A 23830-nucleotide genomic window follows, 5' to 3' on the forward strand; every position below is an offset into this window, starting at 1 on the left:
AAAGTAAATACATTGTTGTAATTTGAAACGAATACATCTGTATGGTCTTTATTAGTCGTTAGACAATTATTTCCATTACATTTTTCTTACAGTTAAATTTAACTTAACCTACACTTATACTCTTCACTATGAACAAATAAATGAATTCAATATTAATTTAATTGATTTAAACTACCACTTCACAAATCTTAAATTTTCGAACATATTCCAACGCTGTTTCATAGAGAAATCTAATTTGTTCCTAAAACAGAAATCACTAAAATTTAAAAATCTAAAGTCAAAGAACTGAGCACATTTTTGTTTGACGGTCTTAGGGGCGTCAAAATCATTGGAGCAACGGTGTGTATTAATTTTTTCCAACAAAGAGACCTAGGCTACAAAAAGACCACTGGCTGTTGTTCCATCGTTTCAAAGTAAAGAAGGATATAAAGAAAGTTCAATCAGCAATATTTTACTTATTACCAACGGTCCCAGGTTTTAACGTACAAAATTTTAACGAATTTTTGTTCAGATTTACCAGTTGTGTCAATTTTGACAGTGATTGGGGATTGTACTAAGTACTTATATGTTTATGTTGTTAGTGTTTTCTTGCCAAAAAATATTCAGTTTATTTGATTTGTGAACAGACCAGTGGGGAGTAGGGATTTAATTTTATTACTATTTAATGATAGTTACAATACCTAATCTGTTTTTGAGACGAATAACAATAAATCACGTTGATTTAAACATCGAGAACTATGTTTAACAATGCATAAGTACTGATAAACAACTACAGTGTAGAAAATGATGGCAGCTATTTAAATTATGAGCGTTTTGATGAACAGGAAAACAGATGATTAAATGGCTTAATATTAGTGGACCTCATTATCTATATCAAAGTTTGATTCTTCGTGGAATTAGTGTTGTCAACCAGAAAAGAACAAAGTCTTAAGTACAAGAATACGTTTTTTCCCACTGATTATCTGCTTTAAATATATTTCATATTGTCCGCATTTGTTCAGACCGTGCCCTCTTGGAATTTACAACCTCGACGCGGAGGGATTGAGGTGGTGTTATTTACCCTTGTGGAGCGACGGAAGTTCTGTCGAAATAGCTTTCAAACAATTTTTTTGTACAGTTCCTACACTACATCAGTACCTAATAAAATTTTATTGGTATTTCAAAGTTAACCATGAAGGTTGTACCCACAAAACCATAAGTCACAAATTTAATGCAACCCTGGATGTTTCTAGCCCACTATACACTGGCGGCACACTCCTTTTATTGTCCGACAATCCCTCAAAGTAGCGGTTGTAAAACCTTACTAGATACTGATGTAGTGTAGGAACTGTAACTGTCTCTAACGATTACCAAGGCTCTTGCAAATTTTTGGTGCCGTTGTCGAAACCTTGGGAGGCCCATTTGATGACGCCACGTGTTTTCGGGAACAAGACCTTCCCCTCATGCTCGATCCATCACCAGGTCGAAATGGGGCCGTACAGAGAGACCGACCATACCAGTTTTCCCACCGACCCTCTCGCGTGACACCAGGACGAGGAGGAAAAGTGTTGAAAGTGTTATATTGTATAAGAGGGGCGCCGCAAGAGCGTTTCCCACTTGTATTTCTTTGTCACAATATAATAAAAGCGAGTTTTTAGTCCCACATCCAACCAGCTTAGGTCGGTCGGCACATTTGTGCCGTAACAGTACCCATCGCAGATAGGAAAGTTCAGTATGACAGAGAAACGATGACGGACGCCTTTGGGGGTGTGCCCATTCGAAAATGCTGGATATGTTCATTGTATTTCAGGAGCGAGGGAAGTTCTGTCGGAACAACTTTCGATCAATATTTTAAAGATATATTGGACGGGATCTTCATTTTACATAAATCGAAATTAAACTGAAACTGCTCATTTTCTGTGGAAGTAGGTGCAACAGACTCTTGTATTATGGTCTGGTGTTTAATTTTAGAAATTTTAAATTTGTTCTTCCTTTTTACATGGAGAGTCGTTCTGACATGTTGCGTCACGTGATATTTTTTATCACTTTGAATCAAAAGCAATTTACACAGGATTAACAAAAGAAAAATATTTTGTTGTTGTCTATCTTGAATTCTGTAAAGTCCTGTATCCACTCATCCGGCGTAAATTTTACTTTCGGCATTGTTTTAAGATATTAACAAAAAGAACTCTACACTTAACAAGGAAGAACTACCATTTAAAAAAAAGTTGAAAACGCATTCGCTATTTTGCTTTTCGTCACAAGCCATTGTAGTTGCTCATTGGAGAATTACACTTTGCACTTTAATATATTTTTGCGTAATGATATTAAGCGTCTGAAGCGTTTTCTGTGTTAAAACAGGATTTTGGACAAAAGGTAAGTCGTTCGTTCTGACGTTTCTTATGGCATTACAAACGTCCACTTGGAAATTTTTCTTGCATTTTTCGATTACGTAGTCTAAAGTAACGAATATACATACCACTCTTTCTGACATCATCACTATGAATTCGACATTTTCAAGACTGGTTAAAAACTGATCAAAATACTCTCTGGCACATCACTAAAATTGGCTTCGAGTCACTGTTTTTGTTTATGTCGGCTATAATGTTAAGAATCTGTTTGTACTTTCTGAGTGCTGGGAATTGTGAGTTTTTCCATTTTAATTTTTCAGAAAGGTTAGCTCTGTGTTTGGTTTATTGTACTCACTATTACAAATAATTTTTGGTTTGTCGTTTTTTTTAAGAAATAAGAAAGAAGTGATGAAATACCATATGTCTATGATGAATTGAAAATCAACACAGAATAACATATATTTTCTATATTTAGTAAGCAGTTACATTTCAAGTTACTAAAAATGGAGATTTATATCTATCGCGTATAAAAAAACACTGTAGCAAACCAGTTCGATCAGGTAAAATTCTGGTAAGTGTTAAATTCCCGTATATACTCAAGAGCGACCTGATATAAATATCTCAGTTGTTCCTGGAAAAAAAAAATTACCACAAAATCAAAAAATCGAAACTAGTCACTCACAGTGTGTTCGACGAACTGTGCCCGACTTTGTTTCACGGTTCTAACGGCAGTAAAAACGTCGCAACAATTATCTAAATTAATTTTTTCGAGCACAAACGCCAACGCCACGAAAAGTCCGCTAGCAGTTGCCCCGTCGCTGAAATTCAACCCAATAAAAAAACTAATCACACTACTGCCTCGACTTACTAGCAACTGACAACAATTTTCCCTTTACACGTCATAATCTTCTGCCAAACATGAATTAAATCCTTAATATTCGAAGGCTTAAGTGTTTTCCGTCTCCAATTTTTCAGGTCTATTACAATGACGTTCTTTGTTTTGTCTTCCGTCGTTTTCCGTACTTTGAGTCGCACTAAGTTGTATGAAGGGTTGTCAGTTTCTTGATTGAGGAAAACTAATTTCATCGAATTGAAGGTCCAACTACCTTCGTTCTCGTTGGGCCAAAATTTCGGGCAACCCTGGAATACGATAACGTAGTGTTTGAAGTCGGACTAAATTTAGAGATGTTACCACGTCTTTGTCGTTAATTGTGTTCAAAGACAAGATTGTGTCGATTTCGTATTCATGAACTAGTTTCCAGAAGTCTCCAACAGTGTTGGGTAGGGGTTGTTGCGTCACGATGAATTTTTTGGGACATTGGTAGGCGTCCACGGTTACAGCGTTGATGTAGTTGGAGGAATCGCGCGAAGATATTGGCAAATAAATTTGGGTAGGGCCTATGCGAATGAAGAAATGCGTTTATTTTCGACTCGTAAGAGTCTTTTCGTGTTATACTCACCCGGCAAGATTTTAGAGAACCGATTTTTGGATTTTTCTTCGTCGGTGAGTTGCGCGGTTGTTTTAAATTGAGGTCTCTTGTTTCGTGTCAGACATTTGAGCATGTGTTTTATGTTGAAGTCAATTAAAGCGTTTTGTACCTCCTCTTCAAAATTATTACTAATGGAAATAGAAAAGCCTTCTCCGAAGAAGTACTCTAATATGACTTGATGCGAAAAAATGTACTGTTCTATGTTGCTCACCAGACCAGCCCTTTGGTCTCTTATTCGCTTCAAAACCCCAAAAAAGTCCAACTGCTTTTCTTTCGTACCCATTTTAATGAGAATGTCGCATAGAATGAAAGTACCCGTCCTGCCACACCCTGCACTGGATATATTTTAAAGTCATATACAGTGTTAGAAATTTTTTGACTTACTTGCAGTGTACGACTACGGGAGTGTTCTGTTCCATTTTCAATACATTTTTCACGAATGCAACAAACTCCGAAACGTACAATGGTACTCCGTGGTCGGGCCAGGCTGTGTATTGGAAGTGGTCAACCAAACGACTTTGCTTATTAAATATTACTTGAAACTCCCGATGGATGTAGTGCGAAGTCGATTTTCGAGTAACACTCTCAACGACGAAATCTCCAAACCTGAAACGAGAGTTATCTTCTGGCCAATATTTTTCACTCTTGACGCGCCCGTTTTCTTCGATTTCAGTCAACATTACTATGATTTTGACATTCTCTTGCCAGATCATGTACCAAAAATCGTACACGGTGGACGCCAAAGGGGCTTGAGTGGCAATGAAGGCTTTTGGGACGTCGTAACCCTGGACAATTTTAATCAGATTGAAGTCTCGTCAAAGAGATACTTACGTTGATGTAGTTTGCATTGATGTAGTCTCCCTCGCTGTTTCCTTGCAAAATTACTCTAGTGTCGTCATCTAGAAACGAAAAAGTGGTTAGATAAGTAAATGTTTTAAACAATTCTTACATGGCAAGACATTGTTGTAGCGGTTTTTGTTAGCGTTTTCGTATAACTGTCCTTGTTGACAATTTGTAACCCTTGCTCTAGGTACCGCCTGAAAAGGGTTGTTTTTAAGAACGCAACGAATGGTTTTAAGCTGACCTCGAATTGTCGTGTTATTATGTTGTCATCTGGGTCATCGTCGAGCGCAGTTGAGAAGAAATTCGCAAAATGGTTGATCTTGACAGGTTCGTAAGAAGGATCGCTTTCGTTGTTGTTGACCATAAGTGCTTCTTTTTCTTTAAGGTCTGAGAATTTTATGCTTTGTGTGTTTTTTAATTTTTTAGGTATATATTTCTGACTTTTTCGCCTGTAATAACATATTTATTTAAGTAACAATTTTTACTGGGCGTTGAGTAAATTAACCTGTAAAACAAGAATCCTAGAAGGAAGGCAGCGGGGATTACACTTAGCACAACCGCCGCAATAACGATAATATTTGTTTTAGATGCAATCTTGCTTTCTTCAGGCGCTGTAAATTCGATAGGAATTTCTTCACCGTCTACTTTTAGAAAATAAGATTGACTTGCCACGTCTTGGAACTTTGAGTGGATGTCGCATGGTGGGTTATTTTCCGTGCATGAAATTTTATCTTTCGAAAGAGAAATTAATCCTTTCGTTTCATGTTCCTCTGTGATTTCATTATGTTGTTTTATTGTAATGTTATAATTCGTATTTACTTGTGATTTTGATTTTGATTTTACTAAATAACATTCTTGTCTACACCATAATATAAAAGTTTCATTTGACAATTTAGAAATGGGTTTAGAGACTACGAAATAAATCGTTGCTTTTTCACCATCATGAGCGTTTTGTGCCCGAGCAGTGAACTTGTATTTATTACCATACTTGATTTTAATCTGAAACAATCACGTTGTTGACTGGTTTAGAACACATGTAGAGTATTATACAGTTTTGTTATAGTTTATCACATTGGAAACTTGGATCGTATTATTTTCTGTCCCTCTGCTGCTGCGTAGTACTGTATAAAATTTTTCAATTTTTCCATATGTGTAAGGTGGGTACTCCCATCTGAGTATCACTTCGTCCGTTGATTGTGGACTTAATTCGATCCGCAAATTTTGAGGTGCTTCAGTTACTGTAAAATCAAATTAATTTATTACGTTTACACAAATAAAAGACGAACCATTTTTGATTTCTATATTAAAATTAATGGGTTCACTCCATTCTGCGACTCCGTAGTTTTTGGCTTGAACCTAGGACAGTTTTGTTTATTTGGCTCAGCTTCAAACTTGTCAGTTTATATATGACTGTTTTTTAATGAAACTTATAAGATTCTTACAAACTCACCGTCACTTTGTAAACGCTAACTTTCTTTTTCCGCCGTATATTTGTGCACTGAAATTCGGGCCACATTTCGCAAGAAGACGTACGATTCGTTGTAGTAAGAATTGACGTGTTATCGCTGAGAGTAAAATTGTACGCTTCTATTTTTCCTGTTGGTGGAAAGGCTTCCTTCCATCTTATAATTAAAGTGTCTTCGTAATTAGAATATAATTGTGATGTATTTACTGGTTGTGGTGCTGCAATAAACAAAAATAATGAATTCGTTAATTCTAAAGAGATAAATGCTCATCCACCTGACGGCATTGACTTCGTTAAATAAGTTTGTATTTTGTCATGCTGACCAATCCTTTTCGCAGTTACGGTGATGCTGTATTCCGTAAAAGGTGATAAACCCTTTACATCTCTAGTAATGTTAGTTGAGTAGTTTAGTAAATGATATGAATCAAGTTTCGTAGATTTATTTGTACACCACTCGCTTATGCATATAAGTTCAATTGAATAATTCAGTGGTCCAGTAAAACTGTCGCATTTGTTTAGTTCGAGGACGATTTGATCTTTCAAAAAGGTAACATTTTTTGGTAATTCAGCTGGAAGTATTTCTTTCATTGAATTTTGAGGTATCACAGTTGTTTGCTCTATGAATTCATTGCTTCCATCGTTTGTAATGAACAACTTGATACTGCATATTTTGAAGTGTTTTATAGTTAGTTCGATAGATGTTGTAGAATTGGTGTTATATTCTCCCATTGCTTCATGGGAGCAGAATATTTTTTGACACTAAAATGAAATAGATGCAAACGCATAATCTTATTAAAAAGTGTTATTAAATACAAAAAAGAAAAGAGTTAAATCATACATGATGGCACTCAAAGAGAGGACAGATAGAAAATAAACAACGTTAATTTATGACTTTAGCGAAATAAGAAAAATAAAGAAACATTGCTTACAAAAGAACAACAAAAAGGCAAAGTTAAATAATTACAAAAGATACCCAGAAAAAGATGAAAAAAAAAATAGTGTGATGAATACACTTAACGGCATGAAAAACAGGTCATCCCCCGTATTTTTTTTTAGGATCCGAAAATGTCCAAAATAAAGTACGATTTTGCTTGTAATACTTTGATGTTGTTATGCAACGGTTATTGTAATATTTTTATCCAAAAAGAACTAGAAAATAGATATTTTAATAGAAAATGAAAAAAATTCAATAAACAAAGCTGACAAAAAAAATTAAAGTTTTGAAAAAAGCAAAAGCAATGATGATTGGGCACACTGTTTAAGGACGTCAATAACGAGTATTTCCCCCACGAACCTATAAGACTGCTGCCATTCTCTAGTGTCTCCCATGAAATAAATTGTTTATTTATTGTTATTGGATATACTCTCATTCCTTTAAAAGCATATTCTGAAGCTCATCTAAAGTGTGGGGTGCAGGTACACTCAATTAATATACTGTTCAAGAAACAACATCAAAAATAAGCGTAGAAAAACGTCGAAGCACTGTATTATTAGCTGGTCTGTTTTTCATGCCGCTCGGCGTAGATATATATCAACGAAACAGAATGTGTACTTTACAAACACTGGTACATTTATCAATACGCAATTTTGAACCTAAGGAAAGATAGGGATAGTAAAAAATTGGTCTAAAGAGTTTAGACAGTACTTCCCTCGCTGTCGGAAACGTTACGACTGCAAGCCTATTAAGTTTTTTTTTCGCAGTGGATTTCAAAGAATTCGGTTTTGTAGTTTCTGAGTAAATCAATAAAATAAATTTACGCATTCATGAATTTTTTTCAAATCCAAAAAATATGAATGGAGTGATAGATCACAAGTACAGACTCATTATATTTTGTACATTTTAGATATGATTTATTCGGCAAACTTTTGAGCTGACGTCGTCAAGTTTTTGGAGGGGATAAGCAAATATATTTTGACTAAACATTTATTATGCTCTTTATAACCTTAAAATATCTGCAGGATTTCAAAGCATTCGGTTTTGTAGTTCCTGATTTAATCAATAAAATAAATTTACGCATTTATTAATTTTTTTGAGTCACCCTGTATATGCAAATCGAAAAAATTTGAATGGAGTGATAAATCACAAGTACAGACTCATCATATTTTGTACAGTTTAGATAGGATTTATTCGGCAAACTTTCGAGCTGACGTCATCAATTTGTTGGAGGGGATAAGCAAGTATATTTTGACTAAACATTTATTATGCTCTTTATAACCTTAAAATATCTGCAAGATTTCAAAGCATTTGGTTTTGTAGTTCCTGAGTAAATCAGTAAAATAAATTTACGCATTCATTAATTTTTTTGAGCCACCTGTATATGCAAATCCAAAAAATATGAATCGAGTGATAGATCACAAGTACAGACTCATCATATTTTGTACATTTTAGATATGATTTATTCGGCAAACTTTTTAGCTGACGTCATCAAGTTTTTGGAAGGGATAAGCAAATATTTTTTGACTAAAGATTTATGATGCTCTTTATAGCCTTAAAACATCTGCAACATTTCAAAGCATTCGCTTTTGCAGATTCAAAATTAGATTGCAAAATGTTGTTTAATGATTTTGATTTTTTTTCCAAAAATCTGGACGTTTCGGGTAAAAACTCGTCGTAAACTACATGTGTAGGACTATGTTATTTTATACAATTTAAAACCCATTTACTATGTACAATTTTGAAGTGACGTCATCGCATTAGTGGTGGGGATGATTAGACAAATTTTGGTTAGCGTTTTACCATCTACATGATATTCCTAATATAAGTACAAAATTTCACAACAATCGGTTCAGTACTTTCGCAGATTATCTGTCTAATAAAAATCCGGGACGGCAGACAGACGGACAGACGGACGGACGGACAGACGGACAGACGGACAGACGGACAGACGGACAGACAGACGGAAATGGCAGAGACCTATTTTTTCGTCTTCTAGGAGTCATGAGAGATCGAGAAAACGTAAAAGTAGAGAGTCGGCCGATGGACTCGATTACAATACTTCCTTTGCTGACGCTCGGGAAGTAAAAAGCAAAGAATTTTTTAAAGGAAGTGTGCTAAATAATGTGCATTATTTCTGAAACGTTGTAGGGGTTTGACAGAGAGGAAACAGAATTCAATATAATATTGTCGATGTTTATACCTTGTGTGTTATCTTGTACGTATTAGTTTCATGTCTAGTCCAGTTTAATACGATCGTATCATCGTCTTCCACATGTGCAGTCAAAGATTCTAAAATTGTCTTTTTAAAGTTTTGACTACAGGTTGTTTTTAAAGATATGCAAAAAAATTGGTAAATTCGACCATCTTGGAAAGCTATACAAAACTTTGTTCATTGCATCATTCTCATAAAAAAAAACCCATACACCATACTTTTGTTGCACCAATGACAAATATGAATAAATAGTCTAGTCACCTTAGCATAAAAAAGGGATCAACCTTGGAATGAGAGATAATAAGCTGAATTTTTGTATATATCTTCATTTTGGCGTTATAAAAGTTGTCTCAAAAGTCTCATAAAATCTCGTGTCTGCGTCGCAAGTTATTCCAGGTCAAATGTCAAAAAAAAACAGTTTTTCGCGATTATCTCGGTTTCTATTGCTCCAATGATGTTAACATTTATTATTATAATTGTAGAGCACAAAATTTGGGACAAATTTTATTTGAAACATTTTTTGATGCGCTCAATCGTTTTTGAGATAGAGGGCGGTGAGTGCGCAGCGCTCATTCTTACGTACTGTAATGTAAAATCAAAAAAAAAATGTACAACTGCTGAATAAAGACAAAACTAAAATATATTAACTCGTTTTACTTTCTTAAAATTTACTTTGAACAAATTAATATAACTTTAAGATATATAATAGTATAACAAGTATAATATATTATCTAATATATCTACTAAAGTTACACATTTTAAAGATAAAGTACTTAATTATTTTTCTACTTAAAATCTACTTTCAATAAATTAAGATATTATACACTATAAGTATTTCATTTAAAGAGTTTTTAATTACACAAAGTAGGTACGTATTATTAAATGAATATATTGAAAATATGTAAAATGTTATTAAATACAATGTATTAACTAATATATAATACAAATTATTCAAAATTCAAGCTATTCACAGATATTCACGGTTGATTTTGCATTACAGTACGTATGGATGAGCTCTGCGCTCTCACCGTCCTCTAACTCAAAAACGATTGAGCACATCAAAAAATGTTTCAAATAAAATTTGTTCCGAATTTTGTGCTCTATAATTATGATAATAGATGTTAACATCATTGGAGCAATAGAAACCGAGATAATCCCGAAAAACTGTTCTTTTTGACATTTGACCTGGAATAACTTACGACGCAGACACGAGATTTTATCAGACTTTTGAGACAACTTTCAGAACGCCAAAATGAAGGTATATACGAAAATTTAGCTTATTATCACTCATTCCGAGGTTGATCCCTAATTTGACTGGACTAAAAGTGCAAGGTGCTGAACAACGGCATTGAAAGTTCCAAGGTCTGGTAAATTCCGACCGTAGAGACGTCGAGTTTCAAGTCCATTTCCAAATGTTTTTCCATACATTAAGACCATGTCGGTCATTTCGGCATTTGTATAACTTTGTATTTTTCAAGAAAACCTCTTTGCATTCATTTCGGCGAAAATATGTCAAAAATGATTCTTTCTGTTGTCGAGCTACGATTATTGTTCTTTACCTGAAAGTAAGATTAGCCTGCCGCAAGTGTTGCTTAACAAACAACGAATTGCCGTAAATCAGTAGCGTATGCCCAATTTTGATTCATTTTTTAGCGAATTTTGTCTCAAAAACAAAAATTGATTTGAGGTGATTTTGAGTTTGACATGTGTCCTCATGTCCAATTTGCCGTTACTTTTTTTACATACCTTTCAAAAACACCCTGTATTGTATTATTATATTAGTTACTTACTTTTGTATACGGTTAACTTCGGGATGATATCTTGTTGAAATGATGAATTATGGCGAACCAATATTATTCTAAACTGATAAGAATCATCCCGCGAAATATTTGTTGAGAACGATTCATTATTTTTTGTAATTGGGAATTGCTGGTCTGTGTAATTTTCGAACCCAACGTTGCTGTCAAGCTAGCAATATTACATAAAAATAAGCAACAACTTACTTAGATGCAATGTACCTTTTTCCACTGAATATAATAATGATCTGGCGTGTCTTCGTCTTGTCCATATTCAATATTTGTTAAAATTTGTATCGAGTCGTCGTCAGTGGGTTCTAAAATAGGTGCCTTTTTCACGACAGGAAATTTATACACACATTGTTCCCCGAAGTACTGTGCCTTACATTTTTGACATCCGGTTTTCTTATCACATTTTTCGCAGTTGGTACAATTTTTCGAACAATCTAATCCCCAAGAATCTCCTACACATTCTAAAATAAGAAATAGTAATTTTAACAGTTTTCAGTTGTTTACGTAACACCTTCTCTACAGTTTTCTCCCTTGAAACCCCAGGCACAGTGACATTTATTTTCTGACAAACATATTCGGTGTTCCTCACAATTGGGATATGACGGTCCCAAAACTTCATCGCATTTAATGTGACATTTTTCTCCTAGGGAGGTTTTGTCGCAAAGTTTATTTGAAGAGCTCGTTTGTTTTAGTTCCGCACATGACTGGTTAGTCCAGGATGTATTGAAGTTGGTTCGATAAATAACTGAAAATCATTTTGTAGCTAAGGTTTATACTCACGTATTTCAAGATGAAAGTATTCGAAGCGGTGTTTAGTTTAATTTAGTAAAAATATCTACCTATTTTGGAACTACAATTGTGTATATCATCAATTGCCCAATAACCCTCGTTACCGTTGTCATCTCGTCCTCTGACAATCGAAAGCGTTTGATTAATCGCTTTAGGATCAGTCCTTATTTCGTATTTTTTCCACTGTTTAAATTTGTTCTTTTCGTTAAATCCAGTTATGTTTTTAATGTTGTTTCCTGGTAGTACCGAAATTTTCAGATAACATCCTTCATCAACAGAAACATAGAAAGAGACGCAACTCAAAGATGTTATGTTAATGTATGATGGTTTTGTGCTAGTTGTTGTAGAGTATCGAAATTCATCTGCAAAATATAGCTGTTATATGATTGTTATCTTACGATCAAGTACTTACATTTATGTACTTTAATATTTAAATTGTCTGGAGAAAATGTTAGCCACTCCGGTCCAAAGTCCAGTTTTGTTCCATTAACAACATTGTTGTTTTCAGTGTTGACTAGACTTACATGTGTACGATTTTTCTTTATTTCGTAGTGTCGCCACTGACAAGGGGAGTAGGTAATATTCAACTTTAACAGCGGAAAATTAGTGAATTTATGAAATGCGTTTTTGTCACATACTCACATTTATTATTGGCATTCTTTCGTGAATTTGGTAAAACCTGTCATGTAAAATAATTTTCGAATGTTGTTTTAAACACAGTGAGAATCGGTTGTTAAATGTCAGATCTTTAATATCTGCATTAAAAGCTGAGAAACGCTATAGAATAGAAATCTCCTTTTGTTGTGTGCTTTACTCACTTGTCCAACGTTGATCAAGTACTGGCCGAAAGTCAGCACTCCAATTTGTTCGGTGCCAATCATCGTCATGTATGTTGGTTATTTCTTCGATTATTCGTTTAAGTTCTACAGGGTTATCTTTAGTTTTTATGTATATAGTGGAGTTAACAGAATCGCCTGTTAAAACACACGTAATAGTACTATCTTTAATTAATGTTATCACTTCGGCTGAAATTAACACACTCGCGAAAACATAATTGTACAAAAATAACTTCATTTTCTTTCTAGCCGCACTATGATCTGAGTAGAATGAAAAATTTTCGATAATCGACTAAAGAAAGACCTACGAGTAAAAAAATCAATAGTAAATATATAATGAGTCATATCACATTTAAACAGCACAGTGTTTACAAAAAAAACGTATCTCAAATTTTAAAGTCGATGTTTTTCTATGCGATAAAAATATGATCATACATTTCAGTGTATTTTAGGTAGCAATTTATAGACGCACATATTTTTTAAGTCAATATTTATTTAAGTTAGTTTCGGTGACTCACTTAAAATCTTTCGATTAAAATTCATAAAAAAAATGTGCTTGTTGTCAATGTGCCTACTTTAAGGTCCAATCTTCAGAAAGAAATAACGGGTGTACAATAAAAAATATATTTGGAGCAGGCGCTGAAAATTCAATTGTTTGCGGCTTTTTTAAAGTGTAGAAAGAGTCACGTAAAAACTGAAGGTCATTGAGAATGACATTTAGCGGCAAATAATGTTTGGTTAGAAAACATTTTCTCACTTTAATGCAAATCTGCTTGACGCAAATTATTCAAATAAAATTAATAAATAATTACTGGTACGGCCTGTACAACCGGCAGCACTCTTTGGGGCGACCCGCGCTTTTGTTGATGGCACTCTTTGCTGGGAGGTCCCCCTCTGTCAAGGGGCGGCGGCGGTCTTTTAGTGCGGCATTTCTTATCGGCGGCTCGTACCATAGTCGAAGACCAAAGGGTTGGGCGGACCATACCCTTTCACATCTGCCTTTACCGCACTTGAACATTTTTTAGTTTGTTAGTCCTTCGATAGCAGACTAGTTATGTGGACTGTTACTGTCCAGTGTTGTGTACAATAAAACAATAATTACAGTCCACTTCATTCATTTCTCTTCTCACCGGCCACAGTAATTACAAAAGAAAACAAGTGACTAGTGTTTTATTTTGACGATTTACTTTTGAAATATAAAAATAAATGCAAGTATGCAAATCATACTGGTTATTGAAAAGATCAGTTCATTACAACACTTTGTTTCTTAAGAAGGTAAAAGAAAAGATAAGTCTACGACACTTTATTGAAATCGTCTGTAACAACAATATGAAAGCATTCTGCATAATTCTGTCGAACATTATGTAAGGCCTGATAAATGTTACATTTTGAATTACATTACAACAAATGCTGGAAGTGAGAACCCCCCCTTCTTGTAGACACAACCTAGCCCTTCGCCTTACTGCATTTGCCACATTTTCTAAAACACTTGCACTATTATTAATATCATTATTTTTGTGTGTTATCCTATTCCGTAATTCTTCCAAGTCATTTATGGGTGTTGTATAAATTGAATTTTTTATATGTGGCCACAAGAAGAAGTCACAAGGAGTGAGATCACATGATCTAGGCGGCCAGTTATTTGGTGTATTGCGACTAATAATCCTATTTTCATAAAATTCAGACAAAAAACCTATTGTAGCTCCAGTTGTATGAGCAGTGGCACCGTCCTGCTGAAAGTAACCATACACTAATTCTTCATCATCCAGCTGATTTAAGAATACACTTAAAATTTCGTCACGGTATCTTGCAGCATTTATGTTTCCTGAAATGAAAATATCATTATTTTGTTGTTAAAATACTAAAAACCTCTTTACCGTCAAAAAAAATTGGACCAATTATTCTGCGTTGGCTAATTGCAGTCCAAACACCAACTTTCTGGGGATATTGGGGCGACTCAATGAAAAAGTGTGGATTTTCTGAAGTCCACATTCTTGTGTTTTGTGAGTTTACATAGCCACTAAGATGAAAGTATGCTTCATCGGTGAAAAACGTTTTTTCAAGGTGGTCGCCCATATCCAGAGTATTCAGAAACCATTCACAGTATTGAACTCTTTGAGGAAAGTCTGTTGGATGTAATTCATGTACAGATGTGAGACGATAAGGAAACAAATGAAGATCCTTTTTTAGAAGAGTGTTACAGGTGCCAACAGACAAACCAAGTTGTTGTGATAAATGACGGATAGAAGTACCCGGGGTTTCTTCCATTACTTCTCTCGCTTCTTCAATTAGTTCTGGAGTTCGTTTTTTTGGACGGCCACTTCCAGGTTTTCGTGTCACAGATCCATTTTCTTGAAAATTTTTTAACGAGACATTTAAAGTTTGTCGAAACTGCGTATACTCTACGGCAAAATCAGGGAATTCTTCTCGAAACTCTTCCATACATAATCCAATTGAATATTGCCAAGTTCCATCTTCTTTTACACCGTTTCGGTAGTACGACATTACCATGAATATTTTGTGTCGTTCAGAAAAAGCCATTCTTGTTAAAAAATGACTTTAAACGCAAAACTCACACGCTAGTTCTGAAAAGAACTGATTTTTATCACACAAACAAAGCAAAAGATGAAATAACAACTAAACTGCAAAAAGGCGATACGAACGTTAGGGTTAGGAAATCCAGAACGTCAATATCCGTCAAATGTCACTTTTTTTGTATTTAAGATGGTAGTGATGTACCCATCCATGCTTTGAAGTATATTTGGTTGCCTACTTACGCTTCGATATTTGCCCTGTTACCACAATTGTGAAGTTTTCGTTCCAGCGCCTACTGCAAATATATTTTTTATTGTACACCCGTTATTAAAATTTGTTATCAGTTAGGTTCTTTCTTATTGTCTAATGTTTTCCTACAGTTACGTAAATAATAATAGCAAACTAAATATATTGTTGCAATTTCAAAGGAATAAACCTGTATGGTCTTTATTAGTCGTTATAAAATTATTTGTATTACATTTTTTTCACTATTAAATTCAACTTAACCTACATTTGTACTTTTCTCTATAAACAAATAAATGAATTCAATATTAAGTAATTTAACTGATTTAAACTACGACTTCATAAATATTAAATTTTCGAACATATTCCAACGCTGCTTCATACAGATATTTAATTTGTTCCTAAAACAGAAATCACAAAAATTGGAAAGTACAAAGTCAAAGAACTTACAGGATTTTTTAAAAACTGAGCACAGTTTTGTTTGACGGTCTTCGCGGCCTCAAAAACGTTGCAACACCGGTGTGTGTTAATTTTTTCCAACAAAAAGACCAAGGCTACAAAAAGGCCACTGGCTGTTGTTCCATCGCTTTAATGTTAACAATGATATAAATAACGATCAAACCTCAATATTTTACTTACTAGCACGTGACAACAATTTGCCCATTATACGGCACAATTTTATCGCAAACGTCGATTATGCCTTTCGTGTTCGAAGGCGCAGCACTTGTACGTTCCCAGGTTTTAACGTATATAATTTTAACGAATTTTTCTTCAGACTTACCAGTTGTGTCGATTTTGATAGTGATTGTGTTATATGTGTCGTTAGTGTTTTCTTGCCATACAATATCGAGTTTATTTGATTCGTTGAGAGACCAGTGGAGAGTGTCCTTAGGCCAGAAACTTGAATACTCCTTAGATGATCATGTGTAGTAGTAATACTTAGAATATATAAATATTTACCTCGTCATTGTCCTCTATTCCGTTTAACCATATTACTATTTCGACTTCATTGTTTGCGACTAGGTTCCAAAAACTGCATAGATTATTTGCTGAAGGTTCTTCTGTTACAATAAATCTTCCGGGATAATTGAAGCAGTCCACAGCGATAACTCTGATGTTGTTAAACGTGTCATCTATACAAAACGGAAAATGCTGCACTGTTTGAATAAGTACTTGAATTTACTGTACCCACCTAGAGAAATCGTACGGCAGTGCTCCGTAGCTTTATCTAAGCGATCGACAAATCGTTTTACAGCACTTTCTTGCATAGCTTCTTGAATTTTCAACACAAAATCACTCGGCTTATTCGAGGAAGAAAAGTTTTTCCCAAAATAATATTCCAACAACACAAAGTGACTGAAAATATACTGATCCAAATTACTCACTAAACCCCCTCTTTGATTTCTCATCTTCTCTAGCGTTTTAAAAAAATCGACCTTCTTTTCTTTAATGCTCATTCTTAAGATGATATCGCACAAAATGTATATTCCTGTTCTTCCACATCCTCCTCTAAGTAGTTATCGTTAAACAACTTTCAGACCTTTAAAACTACTTACTCGCTGTGGACGACAACAGGATACTCATCGCTCAGCTCGATTAATTGTTTCACAAAGACGGTAAAATTTTTAGGAGACGACGGTACGTCTTTAAGGGTCCAGGACAGAAACTGAAAGTGATGAACCGTACGAGTGTTATTATTCCATTTCACCTTAAGTGCTCGATGAATATAACTTCCATTTCCCTTCACGGAAACATTTTCTATCAAGAACATTCCAAATCTAAAGTGAGAAAAATCGTCGGGCCAATACTTTTCGCATTTAGTACATTCATTGTCTTCGAGCTTGCACAACATAACTATAATTTTTACATTTTCTTGGCATACCATGGACCAAAAGTCGTGCACGGTACATGTTAAAGGAGTTTGGGTGGCGATATATCTTTTCGGTTTTTCGTAGCCCTTTGAAATGTGTTATTTAAATTGTTTACAGCTGAACATTACTTACGTCAATGTAATTTGCATTTATGTAGTCTCCGTTTTCGTTATCTGTCAAAATCACTCTCGTATCGTCATCTGGAAAATCACAAAGAAGAATGGGTGTGACTTTGCTTAACTTTTGCTTACATGGTAAGATATGTTCGTAATGATTTTTACTGGCGTTTTTGCTTAATCGACCACGGATACAATCTGCAGCTCTTGTTTTTTGCAATTCCTAAAAGTGTAATTGTTGAATTCGTAGTTACTATTTTCTAGTATACCTGAAACTGTCGTATTATTATATTTTGATGTGCATCTTGTCGTAACGACATGAAGAGGTAATTTTCAAATTCATTAATTTGGACTGATGGAAAAGACACGTCGTTTGGGTCAGTTTTGTCAATTAGTGTTTCCTTTTCGTCAAGTTCAATAATTAGTGTGTCTTCTATAACTGTAGATTTAAGTTTGTATCTACAGCGTTAATATGTAGCAAAATTTTTAAACTTGTAGCGAGTGCACTAACCTGTAGTATATTAGCCCTGGAAGGAAAGCAACGAGGAGAATTAAACTTAGCGTAACTACTATAATAATATTTGTTTTTGATGTAATCTTGCTTTCTTCAGGCGCTGTAAATTCGATAGGAATTTCTTCATGGTCTATTTTTAGAAAATAAGATTGATTTGCCACGTCTTGGAACTTTGAGTGGATGTCGCATGGTGGGTTATTTTCCGTGCATGAAATTTTATCTTTCGAAAGAGAAATTAATCCTTTGGTTTCATGTTCCTCTGTGATTTCATTATGTTGTTTTATTGTAATGTTATAATTCGTATTTACTTGTGATTCTGATTTTGATTTTACTAAATAACAATCTTGTCTACACCATAATATAAAAGTTTCATTTGACAATTTAGAAATGGGTTTAGAGACTACGAAATAAATCGTTGCTTTTTCACCATCATGAGCGTTTTGTGCCCAAGCAGTGAAGTTATATTTATTACCATACTTGATTTTAATCTGAAACAATCACGTTGTTGACTGGTTTAGAACACATGTAGAGTATTATACAGTTTTGTTATAGTTTATCACATTGGAAACTTGGATCGTATTATTTTCTGTCCCTCTGCTGCTGCGTAGTACTGTATAAAATTTTTCAATTTTTCCATATGTGTAAGGTGGGTACTCCCATCTGAGTATCACTTCGTCCGTTGATTGTGGACTTACTTCGATCCGCAAATTTTGAGGTGCTTCAGTTACTGTAAAATCAAATTAATTTATTACGTTTACACAAATAAAAGACAAACCATTTTTGATTTCTATATTAAAATTAATGGGTTCACTCCATTCTGCGACTCCGTAGTTTTTGGCTTGAACCTAGGACAGTTTTGTTTATTTGGCTCAGCTTCAAACTTGTCAGTTTATATATGACTGTTTTTTAATGAAACTTATAAGATTCTTACAAACTCACCGTCACTTTGTAAACGCTAACTTTCTTTTTCCGCCGTATATTTGTGCACTGAAATTCGGGCCACATTTCGCAATAAGACGTACGATTCGTTGTAGTAAGAATTGACGTGTTATCGCTGAGAGTAAAATTGTACGCTTCTATTTTTCCTGTTGGTGGAAAGGCTTCCTTCCATCTTATAAATAAAGTGTCTTCGTAATTAGAATATAATTGTGAAGTGTTTACTGGTTGTGGTGCTGCAATAAACAAAAATAATGAATTCGTTAATTCTAAAGAGATAAATGCTCATCCACCTGACGGCATTGACTTCGTTAAATAAGTTTGTATTTTGTCATGCTGACCAATCCTTTTCGCAGTTACGGTGATGCTGTATTCCGTAAAAGGTGATAAACCCTTTACATCTCTAGTAATGTTAGTTGAGTAGTTTAGTAAATGATACGAATCAAGTTTCGTAGATTTATTTGTACACCACTCGCTTATGCATATAAGTTCAATTGAATATTTCAATGGTCCTCTAAAATTGTCGCATTTGTTTAATTCGAGGACGATTTGATTTTTCAAGAAGGTAACATTTCTTGGTAATTCAGCGCGAAGTATTTCCTTCGTTGAATTTTGAGTTATCACAGTTATTTGTTCTTTGAACTCATCGTTTCCATCTTTTATAACGAACAACTTGATGCTGCATATTTTAAAGTGTTTTATAGTTAGTTGGATAGATGTTTTAGATGTGATGTTATATTCTTCCAATGCTTCGTGGGAGCAGAATGTTTTTTGACACTAAAATGTAAAGAGATGCAAACGCTTAATCTTATTAAAAAGTGTTATTAAATACAAAAAAGAAAAGAGTTAAATCATACATGATGGCACTCAACCAGAGGACAGAGGGAAGATAAACCACGTTAATTTATAACTTTAGCGAAATAAGAGAACTAAAGAAATATTGCTTACAAAAGAACAACAAAAAGGCAAAGTTAAATAATTAGCGGCACAAAAAACGCGTCACCCGTATTTTTTTTTTAAGATCCGAAAATGTCCAAAATAAAGTACGATTTTGGTTGCAATACTTTGATGTTGTTATGCAACGGTTATTGTAATATTTTTATCCAAAAAGAACTAGAAAATATATATTTTAATAGAAAATGAAAAAAAATTCAATAAACAAAGCTGAAAAAAAATTAAAGTTTTCAAAAAAGCAAAAGCAATGTTCATTGGGCACACCATTTAAGGACGTCAATAACGAGTATTTCCTCCACAAACTTATAAGACTGCTGCCATTTTCTAGGGTCTCCCATGAAAAATATTCTTTTTTGATATTCTCTCACTATTTTAAAAGCATATTCTGAAGCTCGTCTAAAGTGTAGGGTGCAGGTACACTCCATTAATATGCTGTTCAAGAAACAACATCAAAAATAAGCGTAGTAAAAAGGTCGAAGCACTGTACTATTAGCTGGTCTGTTTTTTATGCCGGTCGGTGTAGATATCAACGAAACAGAATGTTTACTTTACAAACGCTGGTACATTTATCAATACACGGATACACAATTTTGAATGTAAAGAAAAATAGGGATAGTAAAAAAGCAAAGAATTTTTTAAAGGAAGTGTGCTAAATAATGTGCAGAATTTCTGAAACGTTGCAGGGGTTTGACAGAGAGGAAACAGAATTCAGTATAATATTGTCGATGTTTATACCTTGTATGTTATCTTGTACATATTAGTTTCATGTCTAGTCCAGTTTAATACGATCGTATCATCGTCTTCCACATGTGTAGTCAAAGATTCTAAAATTGTCTTTTTAAAGTTTTAACTACAGTGTGTTTTTAAAGATATGCAAAAAAATTTGTATATTCGACCATCTTGGAAAGCTATACAAAACTTTCTTCGTTGCATCATTCTCACAAAAAAATACCCATATACACCATATTTTTATTGCGCCAATGACAAATATTAATAAAGTGCAACGGTATTGAAAGTTCCATGGTCCGTAGAGACGTCGAGTTTCAAGACCATTTCCAGATATTCTCCCATACATTAAGACCATGTCAGTCATTTCGGCATTTGTATAACTTTGTATTTTTCAAGAAAACCTCTTTGAAAGCATTTCGGCGAAAAGATGTCAAAAATGATTCTTTCTGTTGCCGAACTACGATTATTGTTCTTTACTTGAAAGTAAAATTAGCCCGCCGCAAATATTGCTTAACAAACAACGAATTGCCGTAAATCAGTGACGCATGCCAAATTTTGATTCATTTTTTTAGCGAATTTTGTCTCAAAAACAAAAATTGATTTGACGTGATTTTGAGTTTGACATGTGTACTCATGTCCAATTATTTTTTTTACATACCTTTCAAAAACACCCTGTATTGTATTATTATATTAATTACTTACTTTTGTATACGATTAACTCCGGGATGGTACCTTGTTGAAATGATGAATTCGGGCTAACCAATATTATTCTAAACTGATAAGAATCATCTCGCGAAAAATTTATTGAGAGCGATTCATTATTTTTTGTAATGGGGAATTGCTGGTCTGTGTAATTTTCAAACCCATCGTTGCTCTCAAGCTAGCAACATTACATAAAAACAAGCAACAACTTACTTAGATGTAATATACCTTTCTCCACTGAATATAATAATGTTCTGCCTTCTCTTCGTCTTGTCCGTATTCAATATTTGTTAAAATTCTTATCGAATCGTCGTCAGTGGGTTCTAAAATAGGTGGCCTTTTCACGACGGGAAATTTATACACACACTGTTCCCCGAAGTACTGTGACTTACATTTTTGACATCCGGTTTTCTTATCACACTTTTCGCAGTTAGTACAATTTTTCGAACAATCTAATCCCCAAGAATCTCCTACACATTCTAAAATAAGAAATAGTAATTTTAACAGTTTTCAGTTGTTTACGTAACACCTTCGGTACAGTTTTCTCCCCTGAAACCCCAGGCACAGTGACATTTATTTTCTGACACGCAAATTCGATGGTTCTCACAGTTGGGATATAACAACCCAAAAACTGCATCGCATTTAATATGACACTGTTTTCCTAGAGTGGCATTGTCACAAAATTCACTTACAGAGCCAGTTGAGTTTAATTCTGCACAAGTCTGGTTAGTCCAGAATGTATTCAAGTCGGTTCGATAAGTAACTGAAAATAATTTTGTAGCTAAGGTTTATACGCACGTATTTCGAGATGAAAGTATTCGAAGCGGTGTTTAGTTTAATTTAGTAAAAATATCTACCTATTTCGGAACTACAAGTGTGTATATCATCAATTGCCCAATAACCCTTGGTACCGTTGTCGTCTCGTCCTCTGACAATCGAAAGCGTTTGACTAATCGCTTTAGGATCAGTCCTTATTTCGTATTTTTTCCACCGTTTTAATTTGTTCTTTTCGTTAAATCCGGCTATTTTTGTAGTACTGTTTGCTGGTTGTACCGAAATGTCTAGGTAACATCCTTCATCAACAGAAACATAAAAAGAGACGCAACTCAAAGATGTTATGCTAATGTATGATGGTTTTGTGCTAGTTGTTGTAGAGTATCGAAATTCATCTGCAAAATATAGCTGTTATATGATTGTTATCTTAGCATCAAGTTCTTACATTTATGTACTTTAATATTTAAATTGTATGGAGAAAATATTATCCATGCCGGTTTAAAGTCCAGTTTTGTTACATTAACAACATTGTTGTTTTCAGTGTTGACTAGACTCACATGTGTACGATTTTTCATTATTTCGTAGTGTCGCCACTGACAAGCGGAGTAGGTAGTAATATTCAACTTTAACAGCGAAAAATTAGTGAATTTAAGAAATGCGTTTTTGTCACATACTCACATTTCGTATTTTTATAAAGGGTTTGTATCTAATGTTATGTAAAACAATTGTCGAATGTTGTTTTAAACACAGTGAGAATCGGTTTTTAATTGTCAGATCTTTAATATCTGCACTAAAAGCTGGGAAACGCTATAGAATAGAAATGTCCTTTTGTTGTGTGCTTTACTCACTTGTCCAACGTTGATCAAGTACTGGCCGAAAGTTAATACTCGAATTTGTCCGTTGCCAATCATCGTCATGTATGTTGGTTATTTCTTGGATTATTCGTTTAAGTTCTACAGGGTTATCTTTATTTGTTACGTATATAGTGGAGTTAACAGAATCGTCTGTTAAAACACACGTAATTGTACTATCTTTAATTAGTGTTATAACTTCCGCTAAAATTAACACACTCGCGAATACATAATTGTACAAAAATAACTTCATTCTTTTCTAGCCGCACTATGATCTGAGTGGAATGAAAAATGTTCGATGTTCGACTAAAGAAAAACCTATCCGTAAAAAAATCAGTAGTAAATATATAATGAGTCATATCACATTTAAAAACAGCAGAGTGTTTGCAAAAAAAAACGTATCTCAAATTTTAAAGTCGATGTTTTTCTATGCGATAAAAGATATGATCATACATTTCAGTGTATTTTATGTAACAATTTATAGACGCACATATTTTTTAAGTCAATATTTATTTAAGTTAGTTTCGGTGACTCATAAAATCTTTCGATTAAAATTAATAAAAATATGTGCTTGTTGTCAGTGTGACTACTTGTTTATATTTTATGTCCAATCTTCGGAAAGAAATATTAAATTTCGTTCAGTTAGGTTCTGTCTTAAATGTCTAATATTTTCTTTCTGTTACGTAAACAATAAAAACAAAGTAAATACATTGTTGTAATTTGAAGCGAACAAATTTGTGTGGTCTTTATTAATCGTTAGACAATTATTTCCATAAAGAAGGATATAAAAAAAAATCAGACGTCAATATTTTACTTATTACCAACGTTCCCAGGTTTTAAGGTATAAAATTTTAACGAATTTTTCTTCAGATTTACCAGTTGTCCCAATTTTGAC

General features: G+C 34.1%; 3 protein-coding genes across 7 annotated transcripts; all 3 read right to left on the reverse strand.

Moving 5' to 3' along the window:
- Positions 1-2782: 2782 nt before the first annotated feature.
- LOC135126275 (receptor-type tyrosine-protein phosphatase F-like) lies at positions 2783-23253 on the reverse strand. 5 transcript variants are annotated; one of them, XM_064052201.1, is made up of 22 exons: positions 22933-23253; positions 22763-22881; positions 22530-22707; positions 22168-22479; positions 11597-11830; positions 11296-11546; positions 11068-11245; positions 9266-9354; positions 6404-6887; positions 6114-6346; positions 5950-6019; positions 5714-5901; positions 5169-5662; positions 4905-5112; positions 4770-4857; positions 4652-4719; positions 4205-4605; positions 3791-4155; positions 3523-3728; positions 3199-3470; positions 3013-3148; positions 2783-2961 (listed from the first exon to the last, which is right to left on the reverse strand). In XM_064052201.1, the coding sequence occupies exons 1-22, from the start codon at positions 23186-23188 to the stop codon at positions 2887-2889; spliced, it is 4905 nt and encodes a 1634-aa protein (XP_063908271.1). In that variant the 5' UTR covers positions 23189-23253; the 3' UTR covers positions 2783-2886. The 5 variants fall into 5 exon arrangements, with proteins under 5 accessions (XP_063908271.1, XP_063908270.1, XP_063908272.1 ...); XM_064052200.1 differs by lacking the exons at positions 11068-11245; positions 11296-11546; positions 11597-11830 and adding exons at positions 21311-21488; positions 21539-21789; positions 21840-22073; XM_064052202.1 differs by lacking the exons at positions 22168-22479; positions 22530-22707; positions 22763-22881; positions 22933-23253 and adding exons at positions 11925-12236; positions 12287-12461; positions 12517-12641; positions 12693-13096 and having other exon boundaries at positions 3526-3728.
- LOC135126288 (uncharacterized) lies at positions 13882-15404 on the reverse strand. The gene is made up of 2 exons (XM_064052227.1): positions 14588-15404; positions 13882-14535 (listed from the first exon to the last, which is right to left on the reverse strand). Exons 1-2 carry the CDS (start codon positions 15249-15251, stop codon positions 13961-13963), a joined length of 1239 nt encoding a protein of 412 aa, XP_063908297.1. The 5' UTR covers positions 15252-15404; the 3' UTR covers positions 13882-13960.
- Positions 15638-17458, reverse strand: LOC135126287 (receptor-type tyrosine-protein phosphatase T-like). The gene is made up of 6 exons (XM_064052225.1): positions 17045-17458; positions 16681-16997; positions 16449-16621; positions 16128-16399; positions 15939-16074; positions 15638-15889 (listed from the first exon to the last, which is right to left on the reverse strand). The coding sequence occupies exons 1-6, from the start codon at positions 17371-17373 to the stop codon at positions 15815-15817; spliced, it is 1302 nt and encodes a 433-aa protein (XP_063908295.1). The 5' UTR covers positions 17374-17458; the 3' UTR covers positions 15638-15814.
- Positions 23254-23830: the final 577 nt, after the last annotated feature.

The sequence above is a fragment of the Zophobas morio genome, unplaced genomic scaffold (assembly GCF_036711695.1).
Source record: "Zophobas morio isolate AGI-343-1 ecotype UQ-CSIRO unplaced genomic scaffold, CSIRO_AGI_Zmor_V1 ptg000010l, whole genome shotgun sequence".
In the NCBI taxonomy this organism is placed as follows: Eukaryota; Metazoa; Arthropoda; class Insecta; order Coleoptera; family Tenebrionidae; genus Zophobas; species Zophobas morio.